General features: G+C 37.2%; 1 protein-coding gene across 1 annotated transcript in view; it reads right to left on the reverse strand.

Annotated features, from left to right (window-relative positions):
* LOC139696566 (cell death abnormality protein 1-like) overlaps positions 1–23,137 on the reverse strand; it is a 45,214-nt gene that overhangs the window by 4,654 nt on the left and 17,423 nt on the right. Inside the window, exons 3-8 of the mRNA XM_071595370.1 lie at positions 13,883–14,017; positions 12,444–12,578; positions 11,764–11,898; positions 10,339–10,473; positions 9,659–9,793; positions 7,358–7,492 (exon numbers count right to left, since the gene is read on the reverse strand). Of these exons, the coding sequence (XP_071451471.1) occupies positions 7,358–7,492; positions 9,659–9,793; positions 10,339–10,473; positions 11,764–11,898; positions 12,444–12,578; positions 13,883–14,017 (810 nt within the window). The remainder of the gene's footprint in view (positions 1–7,357; positions 7,493–9,658; positions 9,794–10,338; positions 10,474–11,763; positions 11,899–12,443; positions 12,579–13,882; positions 14,018–23,137) is intronic.

The following is a 23,137-nucleotide window of genomic DNA, read 5'->3' on the forward strand; positions in this document are numbered from 1 at the left end:
CAATTATTATTTCCAAGAATATAAGGGTGGACAATATAGGGAATATGAGTCCTGGCAACTACAGATCTCGGCCCAATCGGCCGTGTGTCGTGCCCGGCAGCGGGGGAGGCAAGGCTTCCGCGGTCGTCATCACACGAAACCCTTGCAAGGGAAAACCAGCAGCACCAGGACGGAAGACGAAGAAGAAGAAGACCACATTAGTTAGAATAGGAACGTGGAATATTAGGACAATAATGAGGACAGGGAAATTGGAGAATGTTAAGAGAGAGATGGAAAGGGGAAAAATAGATATTTTAGGTCTATGCGAGGTGAGATGGAAAGATAGCGGGGATTACTGGAGTGATAAGTATAGAATAATATACAGCGGTGGGGACGAGAGCCAATGAGGGGTTGCCATAGTATTAAATGAAGAGGGAGAAAGAAGCGTAGTCAACATAGAGCAGGTAACGGATAGAATACTACTAGTGGAGATAAAAGCAGAACCGACGAACTTGGTTATTATTCAGGTATATGTGCCACCAAGTAACCATAAAGAAGAAGGGGTTGATTGATATACAACCAGTTAGAGGACATAATCGCGTGTGTTCCTGCAGGGAAACATTTGATAGTGATGGGGGATTGGAATGCGACGGTAGGCGAAGGAAGAGATGGTGACGAGGTCGGGGACTACAGTTTAGGTACGAGGAATTACCGTGGGGAGAAAGCAGTTGAGTTCTGCAGGAGACAGGGGTTAGTCATCACCAACACTTGGTTTGGACACCACAAAAGGCGCAGGTAAACATGGAAAATCTCAGGTGACTCAGAAAGGTATGAGCTAGATTATATTCTGGTTAGAAACAGGTTTAGGAAAAGTGTGATAAATTCCCACAGCTTCCTGGGAGTGGATGCGGACTCTGACCACAATTTAGTTGCTATGAAATGTAGCGTCCATTTCAAAAAGATAAGGCAGGGGTGGCGGGTTAGGAAATGGAACGTAGAAGCATTTAATGGATTGAAAAGGAAGGAGTACCAACAGACTGTTGAGGAAATCATGGACAATGGTAAAGACCTCCGTGCCATCGAAGAAAATTGGGAATGTATCAAGAAAGAGTTATCTAAAGATGCAACACACACAATTGGAACCATTAACGCGAAAAGGACTAGGAAACCATGGATCACGGATGAGATGATTACAAGGATGGTTGAGAGGAGAAAATGGAAGAATGTTAACACAGAGTTAGGCAAAATGAAGTACAAAGAGTTAAACAATAAATTGAAGCGGGCAACAAATAAAGCAAGGCAAGCATGGTGGAAGACCCAGTGTGAGGATATGAAAAGTTTGCAGAGGGCGGGTGAAATTGGTGCGCTGTATAGCAAAGTTATATCTTTATCCGGAAGTAAGAAAGGGAGATCAACGATAGCAGTTAGAGATAAGGCGGGTAAGAAAATAGTTGTCACAGGAAAGATCCAAGAGAGATGGAAGGAATATATAGAAGAACTGTATAGCAAAGAACTTAGACCAGTAGGAAGTATTTGCCTGTTTCGTAGATTTCGAAAAACCTTAGGTCCAGGCATACTCGAGGATAAGGTAGGAAGGGCAGTAAGAGAGATGAATCTAAATAAGGCCGTGGGGGTGGATAACATTCCAGCGGAACTACTGAAAGGTTTAGGAAAATATGGGAGGAATAGGCTATATGGATTGTTTCGTAGTGTCTATGAGGAGGGAATCTGGCCGGAAGACTGAGATCAGTGTCATTTCCTATTTTGAAAAAGGTAAAGGCTACATCATGTGAGGACTACAGGACAATAAGTTTTATATCCCACGCAGCCAAAGTTGTTCTCAGGATCATTAACAAAAGGATAGAAAGTGGGGCCAACGATTACTTAGGGGATGATCAGTTTGGGTTTAGGAAGGGGAGAGGTACGTGTGATGCCATTGCATTAATGTGATTACTAATCAAGAGGAATATATAATACAATCAGGAAGAATTTGCCTGTTTTGTAGATTTTGAAAAGCTTTGATAGAGTGAATTGGGAAAAACTTATGAATATATTGCAGAAAATAGGAATAGATTGGAGGGAAAGGAGGCTAATCCGCACCTGTACATGTCTCAGACTGCTCAGGTGCGAGTGGGGAACGGGGAGTCCGGATGGGCAGTGTTAGGAAAAGATGTAAGGCAGGATTGCCCATTATCACCGTTGCTGTTCAACCTATATGTGGAGGAAATGATTAAAGAGGCATGGGAAGACCTGGAGGTAGGAGTGAAAGTCGGTGGGGAATTCGTAAAATCAGTTAGGTTTGCTGGTGACCAAGCTTTAGTTTGTCAGTCAGCCAAGGGGTTGTAGGCATTGCTGAGTGAATTGGAAATACATTGCGACAGATATATGGATGAGAATCAATATAAATAAAACAAAGATCATGCAATTTTCCAGAAAGAAAAAGGCCAAGCTTAACATTAAAATAGGAGGGCAAAAACTTGAGCAGGTAGAACAGTTTACGTATCTCGGTAGTGTTTTGGACCAACACGGTCAAAGTAGTAAGGACGTAAGGAGATGAATTGTGCTAGGAAAAGAGGCTTTCACAAGGAGGAGGGAGTTGATGATGGGGACGTTGAGTAACGATGTTAAGAAAAGACTCGTAAAAACTTTGATATGAAGCGTAGCTATGCACGGCGCGGAAACGTGGCCATTGAAACAGGAGGATGGACGTAGACTGGAGGCTTTTGAAATGTTTGTGTGGAGAAGAATGGAGGTGAAATGGACCAAGAGAAAACAAATGAGGAAGTATTTAATATGGTGGGCGAAGAGAGGGGTTTGTTGGGAGCAATCCTATGGAGGCAGGAAAAGTGGATGAAGGGCGTATTGATTGGCAGTGATATGTTCAAGTCCCTAATCAAATGTTTCCATTAAAAACCCTCTGAATAATGTATTGTATTGATTGGATAATACTGTTGAGGTATTTTCTTATTATGAGTTATCTACCAGTTAGGGGAGAGAAAGGATTATTGTGAGAAATCATAAGGAGGCAGGAAAAATGGATGAAAAGCATATTGATCGGCAGTGGATTTTGAAGACTTTGAATTAGGGGACATTGTTAGGTTAAGGAGGGAAGGTCAGGAAGAGGATAGGAATGTTAGACAAAATGAAGGGAGGAAGGTAGTATATAGGGATGAATTGGGCCTTGCTGTATAATAGGATGTTGAATTGTGTTTTGTTAGGCGAGACAAGAGAATTGAGTAGTTTGTGTCCACCTTACCAGTAAATTACCAATAAAAACAATAAATGTAAGTTTATAAAAATACCAGGACTAGTTCAAAAGGCAAAATAAATACATAGTACCAAAATATGGGAAACTTGGTATGCTATGCATCCATTTTTTCTTTCTCCTAATGATTTATCCCAACAATCCTCTCCAATCCCCACTATGCCTAGCACTTCCTCATTTACACCCTCTCTGGAGAAAGAATCCCATGTACCAGTCAATGCAAATATTTAGGCATTTATTTCACTAGGGATCTTGGGTGGGGAGTCCAAGTAGATAATTTAACATGGAAGGCATTTAAAGTATTGCGTTGGGTAATGAGAAATTTAAAAGGAAGTAGCGTAGCCACAAAAAGAAAAAGCATATAAGGTACTAGTTATCCCTATCCTAGAATACTCCTCCATAGTATGGGATCCATATGAGGTGGGACATATTAAAAAGAGAGAAAAAGTTCAAATAAAGGCAGCAAGATATGTCCTCGGAAGGTACAAAAGAACAGATAGTGTCACAGAAATGTTAGATGTACTGAAATGGGAGAGTTTGAAAAATAGAAGAAAAAGGAGTAGGTTAGGCGCGATGTATAGAATTGTTAAAAAGGACGAAGTGTGGGAAGATTTATAGCAAGGGATAGAAAAGCCTAACTTTAAGGGAAAAAACGACCATAGTTTCAAAATAAAAATAAGGATGCAAAAAACAAATGAGAAAAAATACTCTTTTTTAAATAGAACTATAATTGATTGGAACCAGCTGCCTGGAGGTTTGTTTGAGCCCTTTCCATCCAGTTTTAGAAGTTTTAAGTATAAATGTATAGCGGCCACTGGGTAATAAACTTCATTGTAGTTATTAAAATATTGTTTGTATGTGTTGTGGACGGCTTTTTGTATGTGATGTGGTAGTTTGTTTGTATGCGATGTGGAAGTGTTATTGTATGGAAGAATATTTTGTCTCTTATGTGTTTTGATAGTGCGTGTATGTATGTAATTTTCGTTGTAAGAGTTATCTTCGACCAAACTTGACCATTGCCACCAGGAAAATCGCCTAATTGCAACGTAAATCTAAAATAAAAAAAATAAAACATTTGTTTCCTTTTCAGGCCAAATTATTCTTTTCACCTTTACCCGCATTTCGAAGGCCCTCAATCTACGCATATCATCCAGCTTCAATGATCAATTTTCCCCACTATTCAAAATCATGCTCAATTGATGAGCCTTTTTTCAACATCATCATTCCCTCTCCTCAATATCCTCCTCCTTGTAAAAGCTTCTCTGCCTGACGAAATTTTTCAACTTATACCCGTACCTACTACTTTGACCATTTTGGTCCAGAACACTTCCAACTTTGGTAAACGTTTCCACTTGCTCTAGTATGTAAACTCCAACGACGATCTACGGAAAAGACATATAAATCCTGATTGCATTCTATGTTCCTCTCTCTTAGAGATCTCATTACTGTGTGCTCGGCTGAATTTATTGTCGGTAGTACTCAAATATGGCTGCCATTCCTTGTTTTTGGTTTAGGAACTAGCACTGATCTGACGAAGTCTACCGGCCAAATTCCATCCTTATACCGTAAAAATTCTTCCTTCCACATTTCCCTAAACGTTCAGTAGTTACGCTAGATTTTCGTCCACACCCAAGGGCTAATTTGAATTCAGTTTCCGTAATGCCTTTTTTATTTTTCCATCAAGTCAGCCTGGGCCTAAGCTATTATCGTCATGTTCTCTTTCTACTTCCTCTTCATGCATGTTTAATCTCGTTGGCCTAAGTTATTCACCATACAGTTCCACCCTAAGTTCCTTTTATCAATCTTGGATCGATTCTGTTTCAAATAATATTTTTCTTGCCTAATCTATGATTGTTTGCAAATATTTTGCCGTCTTAACTCTTGACAGGGTTTTAACCTTTACGTATAGCTCTCCAATGTCAGTCTTCATCTCAAAACTTTCCAGATACTCCATCTGCGTCTTCTACCACGCTGTTTTAGAAAATATTAACCGGTTCATTTCATTATGTAGATCTTGATACTTCCTCCTAACTCTGTCCTTACATTCTTCCATTTCCTTCTCCCGTCTATCTCCCTCCTTTCGTTCGTTCTCATCTCGTCCGAAATCCACGAATTCATTGTCCTTTTCCTATTTGCAGTTCCTATAGTTCTACTGCGGCTTTCGATATCCCTGTTTGAATTTTCAGATTTTTTCCTCTTTAGTACCCAGCTCCCTGTCCTCATCCATAATTTTCTCTAAAGCCTGCTTATAATCCTTTTTTGTCGTTCCTGTTAATACTTCCATATTCTATTTTCTAAACCGTATTTCCCGTTTAATCTTTTTAACTACGACGTTGTGATCCGAGACCGCATGCGGTCCTGGGAAACTGTATGAATTTATGACGCTGTTCCTAAATATGCGCCTAATCATAATAAATTCAAATTGATACCTCTCTAAACCTCCATGCTTGTTATGTTTAACCCCTGTCTCCTGTCTCCATTTCTTTCTCTCCGCGGTCATTCCTCGTACCAAAACCATAGTCCCCCACCTCATCAACATCTCTTCCATCGCCTGCCGTCGCATTCCAATCCCCCATCACTATCAAATGTTTCCCTGCAGGAACGTACGCCATGATGTCCTCCAACTGATCGTGTACCCTATCGATTTCTGCCTTCTTATGATTGTTTGGTAGCGTGTATACCTGAACAATGACGAAGTTCGTTGGTTCCGCTTTTACTTCTGCCAACATAAATCTATCGGTCTTCTGATCTAGCAGTGTCGCATCGCTTTTTTTTGTAGTGACTACTATTTTTTTTTAATTTTTGGACCCATTTGACCAATGGTTTCCTCGGTCCACTTTTATTTTACTTCACAGTTAGTTGGGGATCCCTGTCACTACAAAATTCGTTAGTCTTGCTTGCCACTAGCTTGCTCTGTTTAGTACGCTTGTTCCTACCCTTTTCTTTAAATTAATCGCCACCATTCGATGGATCTCCTTCCCTCCACTGAATATTACTCTCTTTCTATCACTCCAGTAATTATCGATTTCCTTCCATTACTTTCACACAAACCTAAAACTTCTCTATCTCCCTTCTCAATCTCTCACCTTATATTCTCTAATTATCCTGTCATGAACATCGTTCTTACATTCCAAGTTCCCATTCGAAATTATTCGGTCATATTCTTTGCTGCTACAGTCGCTTTCCCTTCGCAAGGATTTCGTGAGAAGACGACCGCGGAAGCCTTGCCTCTTCCGCTCCCGGTCACGACACAGCCGATTGGGCTGAGTCCCACAGTTGACAGGACTTATATTCACTATACTGTCCATAATAAATGTCTTGGCAATAATGTTTAGGTTGTCTCCCGTTGCCTTCCTGAATAGTGTTTTTAATGTGATGCCAACACTCAATAGCAACCCCACTGGGGTCAGACGCCTTTGCGGCCGCTTCACTGAGGAACAGACGCTGCGTGTATTACCTTTCGTTTGGCTCCTAATCTTCGACCTATCGGGAATGGGTGACCATACCAGGAGCACTTATCATTACTCCCGCCAGCACAGCTCTAGGGGTCGTCGGAACGCACAAGCCCTTCCACCACGTCAAGGTTGTAGTCCAGGGTGGGATAACAGCATTAATTTACATTAAACAAACAAGAAATATAAAACACTAGAACTGGTATCAATGTCTATGCATTAATGTGGTAATGTTTTTATTTAAATTTTAATTAACAGGAGAGAGGATGTAAAATTGGCTAAATGTAATATATTTCATTTTTCAGTTTGACGTTTGCGAAGCTTTTCAGTACTGTAAACATGAATATCATTGATACGGCAGTATAGAATCCGTGCTAATATTTTTTCAAAGTTTATGATATGTGGACCAGTTATTTCAAATGTATTCGATTTAATGTATCCAATTATTTCCCCAAATACGTAGGTATTAATGAATGAGAAAGTAGAATGTTTGTCATTTAGGCTTAGTCAATTTGACGCCAAATATTTGGAAGTATTCCATTGTATCATAGTTGTTCTGCACTGGCACATTTGTTATCAATGTCAACCCCAATATTCATGTCAAATACGCTTCACTTAGCATGTTTTTATTGCCATTTAATTTCATTTGATGAAAACTCACATTGGACGCAACTATCTTCCTCAGCTATGTACCAATCGGCACATTTGCAAGTATTTGTCGATGAGTCGCACTCCGTATGCATTGCATTGTCGCATGTGCCTTCGCTGGAGCACGGGGATCCGGGAGGGCCAGAAACTAGAAATAAAAAAATATAACCAACCAATAAATTTCTATCTCCAAGTCATCTATATCTGTATAAAAGATTGTGAAATTCATTATATTTTTGAACAATACATAATATTGTACGGATTTCAATCAATTTCACTTTGTCATAAACATTTACCCAAAGGAATCGATTCTACCTCAAAGTAAATTATGTAATGAACAGTAAAGAGGAATAAGAGTCCTGGCAACTACGGACTCGTCTCAATCGGCCATATATCGTGCCCGGCAGTGGGAGAGGCAAGGATTCCGCGGTCTTCATTTCACGAAATCATTGAAATACGAAACCGATAACAAAAGCACGGAAGACCCAGAAGAAGAAGACCGAATGAGTTAGAATAGGGACTTGTAATGTTAGGACTAGGCTGATAACAGAAAAATTAAAGAATATGAAATGAGAGAAAGAGAAGGGAAACACATGTAGATGAATGACCGTGGGAAAAAGCATTAAGTTCTCTCCGAGACACGGAGTTACCATCACTAACAATTGGCTTGGGAACCACAAAAGACGTAGGTATCCATGGAAAATGCTAAGTGACTAAGAAAGGTATCTGTTGAATGGTATTTGAATATAGTTTGTAAAAAATATCGTCAAATAATTAATCGAATGCAACCAATAGTTGCTTTCGACATACCTTTAGGTAGACGAATGGATAGGTGAATTTTAATGCTTATAGTAAATTTTTAACAACACTAAGGCTAGTTAAAGGTATTAATAAAAATAAAAGAAATAATGGTATGAAATTATGCATTGATTAGGAATGGAATGTTCTGAATATTCTGTGCAACAACGATAAATTTAAGTTTTATACTTGAAAAGTACCTGAAGCACAATCTTTTGCAAGAGTTTGTCTAACATACTCAATTTGAGCCAGATTGGCAAAGATTTTTTCATTTAGTAATTGTTTCTAACATTATCAAAGCTTATGAGAGCGATATATCTAATCACATCATTAAAAAATATTTTGTATTTTAACCTGTTCTTTACATGCATTAATGGAAAGGAATTTATAGGTAAATTATGTATTCTCTATTCATTGTAATAGTAATAAACGGACGAATGCAACAAGGGATCAGAAGAAGATAATTAAGACTTATTTTTCCGATAGGATGCAAAATGCTTAGCATTTCCATGGACGCCAAAACTGAATAATAGTATTTTTATTTTGGAGTCACATCAATAAGACGTTCTCTTCATTGAAAAACGCCTTTATATCCACATTTTTCCTGATTTGTGTAAATGTTTTTTCAGCCTAATGGAGTTTACAATGTACTTCTGAAGATGAAGTACTTTTGAAAGCATTGTCCCTTTTCCTTATTGAGTAAATATGGTGACCCTACGCGATTCAGTTTTTCGTATTCAAAACTAGCGGTAATAATACTTAACGTAGTTTTCAAAAGTAACTCGTAAAATATTGTTTTTTAATTAATCTAAATAGTAAGCGCACTTAATGGTTTGCATTTATTCAATAAATATTGACGACTTCGTTGTAGAATAATTCAATAGTTTTTTTACTGATTGCCTCCTAAAAAAATGAGTTGTTAACATTGGGTTATTATAAGGTAATCTACCGTTTAAGATAGGTTTTTGGATAGACATAACTACCAAATAAATATTTTGTGACTCCTAACAAAAAAAACGCAATCCAGCAACTAACTTTACATCAGGTTCCTCTTCATCTCTGAGTACTTCCTTCCTCCCTTCATCCCGTACAACATCCCTATCCTGATCCTGCCCTTTCCTCGTTTGCCTAACATTCTCCCCTCTATTACCCAGAATATTATTCAGTTAAATAGGAAAATTGAAAAATTAAATTTGCGGAAAAATACTATATCAGTCATAAGTTCACTCATTAGTTTAATATTTTACACATTTTTGAATGCTATGAATCTTAGTTCATAATTTTTCGTTGAATAAAAGTTATAATATATCTCTCCCGGTATTGATATGCATTTTGCTAAATTACCTAATTTGGATACAGAAATATTTTCAATAATTTACACGTTTTTAACCGTGAACAATGTTAGTATATCATCTTTCGTTAAACATGTGTTATATATCTATCCACGTAATGATATGCAAATTGCTAAATCGCATTTTTTCGGGGTCAGAAATACTTTCATTTATTGGGAACTCACCCTGAATGCAGGTTCCATCTTTGTTGGTAAACCATTTATCACATTTGCACGTCTTTGAAGTCGAATCGCAGACCGTGTGAAGATCGGCGCTACATTTACCATTGCCGTCGCACGGGGAATCCGGAGGATAGGTTTCTAAAAATAAAAAAATTTGCAATGATTTAAATTCATTTTTAACACTCATTCAACTATGTTCGGATCAAAACTGTACATTTTAATACAACATTAATTAATGTATCGTTGTAAACCAAATTTTCAACAATATTCATTTTTATATATAACTATCAATAAAAAAATAATTGTGATTTCAATGACAATTGGTACCAGCGGGGAGACAAACAAATTAATAAATATTTTTTATGCAAATACGAAAAAAATAAATTTATTTGGACGAAATTACTACATATGCCGTAGGTTTATTCTATTACACACTATTTTACATCTTTTTGACAGTTATAAAGCCTAGCTAATAATTTGTTATTAATAAGTGATGTATTTTAAGTATTTTACTTCATTAATTTTACAATATCATGCGCTACTCTGACCTACTATGAACACAACGAAGTTTAGTTTATAATTTTTAATTCAAAAACTGATATATATCAATCCCGGCATTGATATGCAAATTGCTAAATACGTATTTTTGGGGTGAGATATATTTTCTTTTATTGGGAACTCACCCTTAACGCAGGTTCCATCTTTGTTGGTAAACCATTTATCACATTTGCACGTATTTGTAGTCGAATCACAGACCGTGTGAAGATCGGCGCTACATTTACCATTGCTGTCGCACGGGGAATCCGGAGGATAGGTTTCTAAAAATAAAAAATAATAATGATATGAGGTTAATTTTTTACAGTCATTCATCTGTGAAGGTATCAAAGCCATTTTAAAAAAATTTGATTTTTCTTAAAAACATTTATTACTGTATCAATTGTTGCTCAAGTTTCTTTAGATTCAAATCCTAAATAACCCAATCGAGAACAAAATAAAGGAAAATGGTAAATTTAATTTGGGTTAAAATACATAGAGTCATAAGTCATAAACAATGATGAAAACTATATCGGACGAAAATACTATATCAGTCATAAATTTATTCATTAGTTCGTTATTTTACGCATTTTTGAGCGTGAAAAGTGTTTGTGTACTATTTTTCGTTAAATAAGCGATATATATATATATATATATATATATATATATATATATATATATATATATATATATATATATATATATCCCAGTATTGATGTATTGATGTATTGAAAGCATTGTCCCTTTTCCTTATTGAGTAAATATGGTGACCCTACGCGATTCAGTTTTTCGTATTCAAAACTAGCGGTAATAATACTTAACGTAGTTTTCAAAAGTAACTCGTAAAATATTGTTTTTTAATTAATCTAAATAGTAAGCGCACTTAATGGTTTGCATTTATTCAATAAATATTGACGACTTCGTTGTAGAATAATTCAATAGTTTTTTTACTGATTGCCTCCTAAAAAAATGAGTTGTTAACATTGGGTTATTATAAGGTAATCTACCGTTTAAGATAGGTTTTTGGATAGACATAACTACCAAATAAATATTTTGTGACTCCTAACAAAAAAAACGCAATCCAGCAACTAACTTTACATCAGGTTCCTCTTCATCTCTGAGTACTTCCTTCCTCCCTTCATCCCGTACAACATCCCTATCCTGATCCTGCCCTTTCCTCGTTTGCCTAACATTCTCCCCTCTATTACCCAGAATATTATTCAGTTAAATAGGAAAATTGAAAAATTAAATTTGCGGAAAAATACTATATCAGTCATAAGTTCACTCATTAGTTTAATATTTTACACATTTTTGAATGCTATGAATCTTAGTTCATAATTTTTCGTTGAATAAAAGTTATAATATATCTCTCCCGGTATTGATATGCATTTTGCTAAATTACCTAATTTGGATACAGAAATATTTTCAATAATTTACACGTTTTTAACCGTGAACAATGTTAGTATATCATCTTTCGTTAAACATGTGTTATATATCTATCCACGTATTGATATGCAAATTGCTAAATCGCATTTTTTCGGGGTCAGAAATACTTTCATTTATTGGGAACTCACCCTGAATGCAGGTTCCATCTTTGTTGGTAAACCATTTATCACATTTGCACGTCTTTGAAGTCGAATCGCAGACCGTGTGAAGATCGGCGCTACATTTACCATTGCCGTCGCACGGGGAATCCGGAGGATAGGTTTCTAAAAATAAAAAAATTTGCAATGATTTAAATTCATTTTTAACACTCATTCAACTATGTTCGGATCAAAACTGTACATTTTAATACAACATTAATTAATGTATCGTTGTAAACCAAATTTTCAACAATATTCATTTTTATATATAACTATCAATAAAAAAATAATTGTGATTTCAATGACAATTGGTACCAGCGGGGAGACAAACAAATTAATAAATATTTTTTATGCAAATACGAAAAAAATAAATTTATTTGGACGAAATTACTACATATGCCGTAGGTTTATTCTATTACACACTATTTTACATATTTTTGAAAGTTATAAAGCCTAGCTAATAATTTGTTATTAATAAGTGATGTATTTTAAGTATTTTACTTCATTAATTTTACAATATCATGCGCTACTCTGACCTACTATGAACACAACGAAGTTTAGTTTATAATTTTTAATTCAAAAACTGATATATATCAATCCCGGCATTGATATGCAAATTGCTAAATACGTATTTTTGGGGTGAGATATATTTTCTTTTATTGGGAACTCACCCTTAACGCAGGTTCCATCTTTGTTGGTAAACCATTTATCACATTTGCACGTATTTGTAGTCGAATCACAGACCGTGTGAAGATCGGCGCTACATTTACCATTGCTGTCGCACGGGGAATCCGGAGGATAGGTTTCTAAAAATAAAAAATAATAATGATATGAGGTTAATTTTTTACAGTCATTCATCTGTGAAGGTATCAAAGCCATTTTAAAAAAATTTGATTTTTCTTAAAAACATTTATTACTGTATCAATTGTTGCTCAAGTTTCTTTAGATTCAAATCCTAAATAACCCAATCGAGAACAAAATAAAGGAAAATGGTAAATTTAATTTGGGTTAAAATACATAGAGTCATAAGTCATAAACAATGATGAAAACTATATCGGACGAAAATACTATATCAGTCATAAATTTATTCATTAGTTCGTTATTTTACGCATTTTTGAGCGTGAAAAGTGTTTGTGTACTATTTTTCGTTAAATAAGCGATATATATATATATATATATATATATATATATATATATATATATATATATATATATATATATATATATATATATATATATATCCCAGTATTGATGTATTGATGTATTGAAAGCATTGTCCCTTTTCCTTATTGAGTAAATATGGTGACCCTACGCGATTCAGTTTTTCGTATTCAAAACTAGCGGTAATAATACTTAACGTAGTTTTCAAAAGTAACTCGTAAAATATTGTTTTTTAATTAATCTAAATAGTAAGCGCACTTAATGGTTTGCATTTATTCAATAAATATTGACGACTTCGTTGTAGAATAATTCAATAGTTTTTTTACTGATTGCCTCCTAAAAAAATGAGTTGTTAACATTGGGTTATTATAAGGTAATCTACCGTTTAAGATAGGTTTTTGGATAGACATAACTACCAAATAAATATTTTGTGACTCCTAACAAAAAAAACGCAATCCAGCAACTAACTTTACATCAGGTTCCTCTTCATCTCTGAGTACTTCCTTCCTCCCTTCATCCCGTACAACATCCCTATCCTGATCCTGCCCTTTCCTCGTTTGCCTAACATTCTCCCCTCTATTACCCAGAATATTATTCAGTTAAATAGGAAAATTGAAAAATTAAATTTGCGGAAAAATACTATATCAGTCATAAGTTCACTCATTAGTTTAATATTTTACACATTTTTGAATGCTATGAATCTTAGTTCATAATTTTTCGTTGAATAAAAGTTATAATATATCTCTCCCGGTATTGATATGCATTTTGCTAAATTACCTAATTTGGATACAGAAATATTTTCAATAATTTACACGTTTTTAACCGTGAACAATGTTAGTATATCATCTTTCGTTAAACATGTGTTATATATCTATCCACGTATTGATATGCAAATTGCTAAATCGCATTTTTTCGGGGTCAGAAATACTTTCATTTATTGGGAACTCACCCTGAATGCAGGTTCCATCTTTGTTGGTAAACCATTTATCACATTTGCACGTCTTTGAAGTCGAATCGCAGACCGTGTGAAGATCGGCGCTACATTTACCATTGCCGTCGCACGGGGAATCCGGAGGATAGGTTTCTAAAAATAAAAAAATTTGCAATGATTTAAATTCATTTTTAACACTCATTCAACTATGTTCGGATCAAAACTGTACATTTTAATACAACATTAATTAATGTATCGTTGTAAACCAAATTTTCAACAATATTCATTTTTATATATAACTATCAATAAAAAAATAATTGTGATTTCAATGACAATTGGTACCAGCGGGGAGACAAACAAATTAATAAATATTTTTTATGCAAATACGAAAAAAATAAATTTATTTGGACGAAATTACTACATATGCCGTAGGTTTATTCTATTACACACTATTTTACATATTTTTGAAAGTTATAAAGCCTAGCTAATAATTTGTTATTAATAAGTGATGTATTTTAAGTATTTTACTTCATTAATTTTACAATATCATGCGCTACTCTGACCTACTATGAACACAACGAAGTTTAGTTTATAATTTTTAATTCAAAAACTGATATATATCAATCCCGGCATTGATATGCAAATTGCTAAATACGTATTTTTGGGGTGAGATATATTTTCTTTTATTGGGAACTCACCCTTAACGCAGGTTCCATCTTTGTTGGTAAACCATTTATCACATTTGCACGTATTTGTAGTCGAATCACAGACCGTGTGAAGATCGGCGCTACATTTACCATTGCTGTCGCACGGGGAATCCGGAGGATAGGTTTCTAAAAATAAAAAATAATAATGATATGAGGTTAATTTTTTACAGTCATTCATCTGTGAAGGTATCAAAGCCATTTTAAAAAAATTTGATTTTTCTTAAAAACATTTATTACTGTATCAATTGTTGCTCAAGTTTCTTTAGATTCAAATCCTAAATAACCCAATCGAGAACAAAATAAAGGAAAATGGTAAATTTAATTTGGGTTAAAATACATAGAGTCATAAGTCATAAACAATGATGAAAACTATATCGGACGAAAATACTATATCAGTCATAAATTTATTCATTAGTTCGTTATTTTACGCATTTTTGAGCGTGAAAAGTGTTTGTGTACTATTTTTCGTTAAATAAGCGATATATATATATATATATATATATATATATATATATATATATATATATATATATATATATATATATATATATCCCAGTATTGATATACAAATTGCTAAATCATCTCATTTTGTGGTCAGAAATATTTTCTTCTAATGGGAACTCACGCTGAACACAGGTTCCATCTTTGTTGGTATACCATTGATCACATTTGCACGTCTTGGGATAAGGTTCGCATACAGTTTGAAGATCGGTGTTGCATTTACCATTGCCTTCGCACTCGCGGAAATCGGAGGATAGGCTTCTAACAATAAAAACATTTATATTGATATCAAGTAAGTTTTTAACACTTATCTGACAGTGATTGTATCAAAGCCATTTTTAAAAACTGCATAATTTCACAAAAACATTTATGACTTTATCAATTGCAACCCAAAGGTTCTTCAAAACCTATTCCGACTTTTCTCAAATCCAGGACTTTACAGTTGCCTTCAACTTATCGGCCGATGTTTAATGATTACCCTTGAAGTGTTTCTTGAATTGAGGAAAAATAGTTGCATTTCGATGGAATAAGGAGGGTGTGGATTCGGTTAAAATTACAGTTTCGCAGAGCCTCTCTTGTAGCGCGCGAGTTGTGTGGACGAGGGTTTTCATGTGGCAACATTATTGGCGCAAGGCTGCCTTTAACACGACAAACTCGACCTTGGAGGTATTTTAGAGTCTGTTTATACTGAGAAGATCCTAATTGTTTCCTCGTTCCAGAAAATCGGTCAGATAAACTAGGTGGACATCTCAAAACACAGTCAAAAGAGGGCTGCTGCCTGTTTAATCAAATATTATGGCTTTTCCAGGCTCGCAACCACGAACGTTTACTACCTATCGATTTACAATAGACCTATCAACAGCAGCGTCTTCATTAACACCCTATAAACGACGATGAATCTCAGGAGGAGTCATTTTTTCAGTAGTTAAAAATTCGATAACAGCACGCTGTTTAACTCGCGTTGACATGCACGAGAACACGTCTCCTTATTTCCGCTTCTCGAAATACACTGGATGAATGAAACGATCTCAGAACATGCGCATACATATTAAGGGTGAATGTTACTTCCACATATTTTTTTATTTAGGATACATTGCTGTTAGGCGATAAGCCAGGTGGCAATGACATGATATAACAAGAGCTATAAACTATGCAGTAGTCAGTTTTAAAACATATCATAGTGTCATTTAGTCATATAGTAGACTTACAAAATAAAAAAATAAGAAAAAACAATACATTGTGATACAGCCATACACCTTCTGCCGTATTGCATTGAACAATCCCATCATATATACCTTTTACATTCACGCCTAAATGATTTAGTGCTTTTGGGTAAGGGCTTAAAGAGCTCATCAGGCAGCTGGTTCCACTCTTTGATTCCCATATTTAGGAACGAAAACTTGGCGGTGTTTGTCTTTTGAGGCATGTATTTGATTTTAAGCGGGTGATCATTCCTGCCGAGATAACATGGCTTATTTACACTCTCGTTCAGTTCTTTCCAGCCTCCGTCAGCTTTCAATATTTTAAAAAGGGCACATATCATCAGGAGTGCTTCTGAATTTTCTTCTGAGGAAAACGGAGCTAAATTCCTTTGAAATCATTAAAAAATAACGTGTGAGTGTTCTTTTTATATGTTCTTATAATGTTTGTGGCTGTCCAAGTCCAAGTGTATATTATTATAATTATTATTAGGTAATCTGCCGGTTAAGTTAGGTTTTTGGATGGACATAATTACTAATTAAATAATTTGTGAGCCCTAGCAAAACACAACATACTACTCTACATCAGGTCCCTCTTCAGCTCTGAGTACTTTCTTCCTCCCTTCATCCCGTCCAACATCCCTATCCTGCTCCTACCCTTTCCTCGTTTGCCCAATATTCTCCCCTCAATTACAGTCTTCAACATCCCACTGCCGGTCAATAACCTCTTCATCCACTTTTCCTGCCTCCATAGGATTTCTCCCAGCAAACCCCTCTCTTCGCCCACCATACCTAGTACTTCCTCATTTGTTTTCTTCTCTGTCCATTTCACCTTCTCCATTCTTCTACACACCCACATTTCAAAAGCCTCCAGTCTACGTCTATCCTCTACTTAAATGACCACGTTTCCGCGCCGTACATAGCTAGGCTCCAAATTAAAGTTTTTACGAGTCTTTTCTTAACGTCCTTACTCAACGTCCCTGTCATCAACTCCCTCCTCCTTGTGAAAGCCTCTTTGCCTAGCGCAATTCTTCTCCTTACGTCCCTACTACTTTGACCGTGTTCGTCCAAAACACTTCCGAGATCCGTAAACTGTTCTACCTGCTCTAGTTTTTGCCCGGATTTTTTAACGTTTAGTTTAGCCTTTTTCTTTCTAGAAAATCGCATAAACTTTGATTTATTAATATTGATTCTCATCCCATATCTATTGCAATGAGGCTCCAATTCACCCAGCAATGCTTGCAACCCCTTGGCTGGCTGATAAACTAGAGCTTGGTCATTAGCAAACCTAATTGATTTTATGAATTCCCCGCCCACTTTCATTCCTACCTCCAGTTCTTCCCATACCTCTTTAATCATTTCCTCCACAAATACATTTAACAATAACGGTGATAATGGGCAACCTTGCCTTACACATCTTCTTAATATTGCCCATCCCGACTCCCCGTCCCTCACTTGCACCTGAGCAGTCTGAGACATGTACAGGTTGCGGATTAGCCTCTTTTCCCTCTAATCTATGCCTTCTTTCTGCAATATATTAAATAGCTTTTCTAAATCTACGAAACAGGCAATTACATCCTAGTTGTATTCTATATTCCTTTCAATTAGTGATCTCATTACTGCAATGGCATCACGCGTACCTCTCCCCTTCCTGAACCCAAACTGATCATCCCCTAAGTAATCATTTGCCCTACTCTCTATCCTTTTGTTTATGATCCTGAGAACAACTTAAGCTGCGTGGGATATGAAACTTATTGTTCTGTATTCCTCACACGATATAGCCTTCCCTATTTTCGGAATAAAAATTACTAACACCGATCTAACAATGCCTTCCGGCCATATAGGCTCTTCATCCCACATTTTCCTAAAGATGTCAGTAGTTTCGCAGGAATGCTGTCTATCCCCACGGCCTTCTTTATTTCATCTCCCTTGATGCCCTTTCTATCTCATCGTCGAGTAAGCCTGGAGATATACTATCTTCCTCTACGTTCTGTTCACTGTCTATATCTCACCTTGTTGGCCTCAATTCTTTACCATACAGTTCTTCTATGCATTACTTCCATCTCTCTTGGATCTTTTCTATTTCAACTAATATCTTACCCGACTCATCGCTAACTGTTAGCATAGATCTTTTCTTCTTGCTTCCCGTTTGTGATTTAACCTTACATTCTTCCATTTTATTCTCTCATCCACCTTTGTAATCATCTCATCCGTGATCCATGGTTTCCTAGTCCTTTTCGCGTTAACTATTCCAATAGTGTCTTTTGCGGGTTTAGACAGTCCTTTCTTGATACTTTCCCATTTTTCTTCGATAGTACTAAGCCCTTTACCATCCTCCATGATTTCCTCTACCACCTGTTTGTATTCCTTCCTTTTCAATGCTTCTACGTTCCATTTTCTAACCCGCTATCTTTTTGAAACGGACGCTACATTTCATAACAACTAAATTGTGGTCTGAGTCCGCATCCGCTCCCGGGAAGCTGTACGAATTTATCACACGGTTCCTAAACCTGTGCCTAACAAGGATATAATCTAGCTGTTATCTTCCTGAGTCACCTGTAGTTTTCCATGTATACCTGCGTCTTTTGTGGTGTCTAAACCAAGTGTTGGTGATGACTAACCCCTGTCTTCTGCAGAACTCAACTGCTTTCTCCCCGCAGTCATTCCTCGTGCCTAAACCGTAGTCCCCCACCCCATCACCATCTCTCCCTTCGTCTACCGTCGCATTCCAATCACCCATCGCTATCAAATATTTTCCTGCAGCAACACACGCGATTATGTCCTCTAACTGATCGTATATCCTATCGACCTCTTCTTCCTTATGGTTGCTCGGTGGAATGTGTACCTGAACAATGACCAAGTTCGACGGTTCTGCTTTTATCTCTACTAGTAATATTCTATCCGTTGCTTGTTCTTTTTTGATTTCGCTTCTTCCTACCTCTTTATTCAATATCATGGTAACCTTTCGTTGGCTTTAGTCCACGCCGTTGTATATTATTCTATAAATATCCCTCCAGTAAACCCCACTATCCTTCCATCTCACCTCGCATAGATCTATATTATTGGAATTTTTACTTTCATCTCTCGCTTAGTAATCTCTACATTTCATGTCATAACAATACAAGTTCCTATTCTAACTAAATTGGTCTTCTTCTTCTACGCCTTTTGTCCTGCTGCTATCATTTTTCTTTTGCAACGGTTTCGCGAGATGTGGACCGTGGAGGTCTGGCATCTCCCACTGCTGGGCAAGACACACGGCCGGTTGGACCGAGTCCAAAGGAAGCACAAAGAGTTAAATAATTATTTGACACGGGCAAAAAATAAAGCAAAATAGCATGGTGGAAGTCGCCGAGCGAGGATATGGGAAGTTTGCAGAGGACGGGTGAAAATAGTGCGCTAGACAGCAAGGTAAAATCACTATCGGGAAGTATATCGTATATGATATACGAGATAAATAATAAAAAAATGCCATAAACACAGTGATCAACCTGAATTTCGGTTTGGTAGGTGATGGAAGGGTTCACCCCGTACTAAGCCCGAAATTCACAATCAGGGTTGGAGGGCCAGTTCACAGTCCAGTACCAGCCAGTACATACACACATACATATTTTTGATGGTTTCCCGCGTAACTTTATGAAATCGATTTACATTGGAAATGAAAAAAATAGTAATTTTTTTTGAAATTCCACTGAAAATTGGAAATGAAAAAATTATAACTTTATGATTCCACTGAAAATTTGTTGCGATACGACCCGGGTTTCGACGTTCAACGTCATCTTCAGGTCAATTTTCAGTGGAATCACAAAATTGCTATTTTTTTATTTCCGACACCCACTTATGTTGGGTGGGTCGCGGTAAGCCAGGGGTAGAGCGTTGGACTGCTGACCGGAGGGGCCCGGGTTCGATTTCCGGGCAAGTCTCTGGGCACCTGCAGCTCCACCAAAGCTATGTGATTTTTCGGGTACCAGATCTTCCTGGGAAACCATAACGGGCACATGAAAAGGAACCCTGATGTTTGAATTTCACACGCCGTCGGGCTTTGTACTGGGTGTTCGGGAACTCTATTATCACCTACCAAGAGGTAATAATGGGGCTTTTGTTCTGAATAAAAATGTTGTAACTAATGTACTAAAGTTTGTTTGCTCGTTGTTTGATACAGGTTTTTTGTATTTTACCGTTAATGTTTCATTCGAGTAGTAATTAAATTATCTGTACGATTATGACGTTTTTTTACTTGATGAGAAAAAGAGTTTTCTAAGCATTAATATTAAAGGAGGTAGTTATTTTAAACCCGGAGGACGTTGTGGTGCAATTTTCATATCTATTGGAGGTAATTACCAGCACGGCTTTCTACGACGACATATCCTCTTCCCTGGATGACTTCGACGGACAGGACGACGAAGATGCCGAGGAGGCAGCTGATCGAATGTGCCTTCATCTTTCTCTCAAGGACACCTATGGGGATAGGAAAGTAATACAGCATTTTTTCCCTCCTAAACCAAATGACATCATAGGTAATTCTATTATAAGTGAATGACATTCCTGCCTTATCTAATGTTTTTGACCATATAGCAACATTTAACTCATATAGTCCCAATAAATTGCATGGAAGATAGCTTACTGAGATTCAGGGCTTTTCCTTTGGAGATAAAACTGTGAATTAAATTTTATTATTTAAAATTCATCAAATATGGTAGGAAGAATAAGCTTAATTACATATTTCCGTTCAATAATGGCCAGTTACGACAGCAAAAGGCAACATAGGTCGATGGAAAAATCAAATTTAGCACCCGCTCAAAAAATCAAAACACGAATATAAGACGCAGTTTCGGAGTCTGCTAGAAAATTATATTTCTGCATCAATGTCCGTCCAAGACAGGTTAATTTACCTGGGCAGTTCTAGGAGACGTTGTGACGTCCTCCGTGTCGTGTTCAATGAGTATGGACGTCTGCTACTTCCTTCTCACCTGGAAGACTGACAGTGGTGAACTGAGATCAACTATCACCCTTATGAATCCAACTATGTGCCTCTCCAAACTTCCAAGAGATTAAAATGTATCTTTTATCAATCAGACCCTCTTCTCCCATTACTCTTGACTTTCATACCCATCCTCCAATTCCCTTATCTCTTCCCCTACTCTCATCTTGTCCTCGAAAGAGTATAAATAAGACGGGTGAAATGCTCCCTGAATTTCAGGTAACCTCGTTCCCTAAAATGTGAAAATTAAAAGTCGTACTCGTAATCAATAATTCTCCATCACTGTCAGAGGGAATGTAGACTGTAAAATACAAGGTGTGATGAAAAAAAGACCGGACTAATTTTACTCTGCGCAAACAGTTCAACGGATCGAAACGAGACACAGTGCGCCATCTAGTAGCATATCTGACGACTAAAACGAGAGTTGTTACGTTTGTTTACGTCGAGTCGTTACGCAACAGCAGCGGTACGTGTTTTAACCTGTTCGTCGCCGCGTGCAACGGCAGCAATGAAGGACCTAGAGTAACAGCGTGGGTGCGTGAAATTTTGTTTCAAACATGGCAAAAGTGCTACGGAGACATTTGGAATGATTCAGCAAGCATTTGCTACTGATGCTATGAGTCGAGGCCAGTGTTTTGAGTGGTACAGTCGTTTTAAATCGAGCAGAACCTCGACAGATTAAGATTCGCGAAAGGGGCGGCCTTCCACTTCGACGAACCGCTACCATATCAAATTGGTGAACCATTTGGGGCGGAAAATCGCCGTTAACTGTTAAGGAGAGAGCCGAGGAATCGAACATTAGTTTTGGATCCTGTCACACAATTTTGACAGACATTTTGGGCATGACGCGCGTCGCATCAAAATTCGTCCCGCGGGTGCTGACTGATGAACAGAGACAAATACGTGTGGACATTTGTCAGGAACTCCTGGGCCGAGCCAATGCCGGCCCAGAGTTTCTTAAAACCATCGTAACCGGTGACGAAACCTGGGTTTAAGGTTCTGATGTTGACACAAAGGCCCAATCTACTCAGTGGAAAGGTCCTCATTCTCCGCGACCAAAGAAAGCTCGCATGTCCCGGTCCAATGTGAAGCTCATTATGGTGTGTTTCTTCGATTGGCAAGGGCTGATTCATTACGAATACGCCCCTCAAGGTCAAACCGCCAACAAAGATTTCTACTTAAAGGTTATGAAGAGGCTGAGGGTCGCAGAGAGCCGAAAGAGGCCGGACAAGTGGAGAAACAGTGCATTGCGTTTCCACCACGGTAACGCGCCGGCTCACACGGCGCTGATCGTGACAGAGTTTTTGCGAGAACCGGAACTTCCGTGATCCCGCAGCCTCCCTACTCTCCAGACGTGGCTCCATCAGACCTTTTTTTGTTTCCGAAGTTAAAATCAACTCTGAAAGGGCGCCGATTCGACTCTACTGTATTGCGGACATTAAAATTAATTGTACGGCGGACCTGAAGAAGATCCCTGAGGTGGTTTACCAGGCAGGGTTCTAGAGCTGGAAGAAACGTTGGCAAAGGTGTTTCGTCAGCCAAGGCATGTACTTGAAGGGCGACAAGTTCGATCAAGCTGTATCCGTCGAAATTAACAAGTTATAAAATCAGTCCTCTCTTTTTTGATCATACCTTGTACGAGTACAAGCTTTTTGGGCGTATGTTGAATATTAATTAATTTTTATATTGGCTTTTTATGCCGACTCATCCTATCTAAAATCTATTGTTACCTACTAATACGCACTTTTTTTTAATTTACAGAATACTCACTACCCTGTTTTCAGATCATGCAAAGACTTGCTATCTTCTTTTTCGCATGACAGCAATATTCACTCTTATCTCAGTCATCTACATCCCAGCACTAGTTGATATTTCACTCATTTACTTT

The sequence above is a fragment of the Hetaerina americana genome, unplaced genomic scaffold, assembly GCF_022747635.1.
Source record: "Hetaerina americana unplaced genomic scaffold, ioHetAmer1.1.p SCAF_7, whole genome shotgun sequence".
NCBI classification, from domain to species: Eukaryota; Metazoa; Arthropoda; class Insecta; order Odonata; family Calopterygidae; genus Hetaerina; species Hetaerina americana.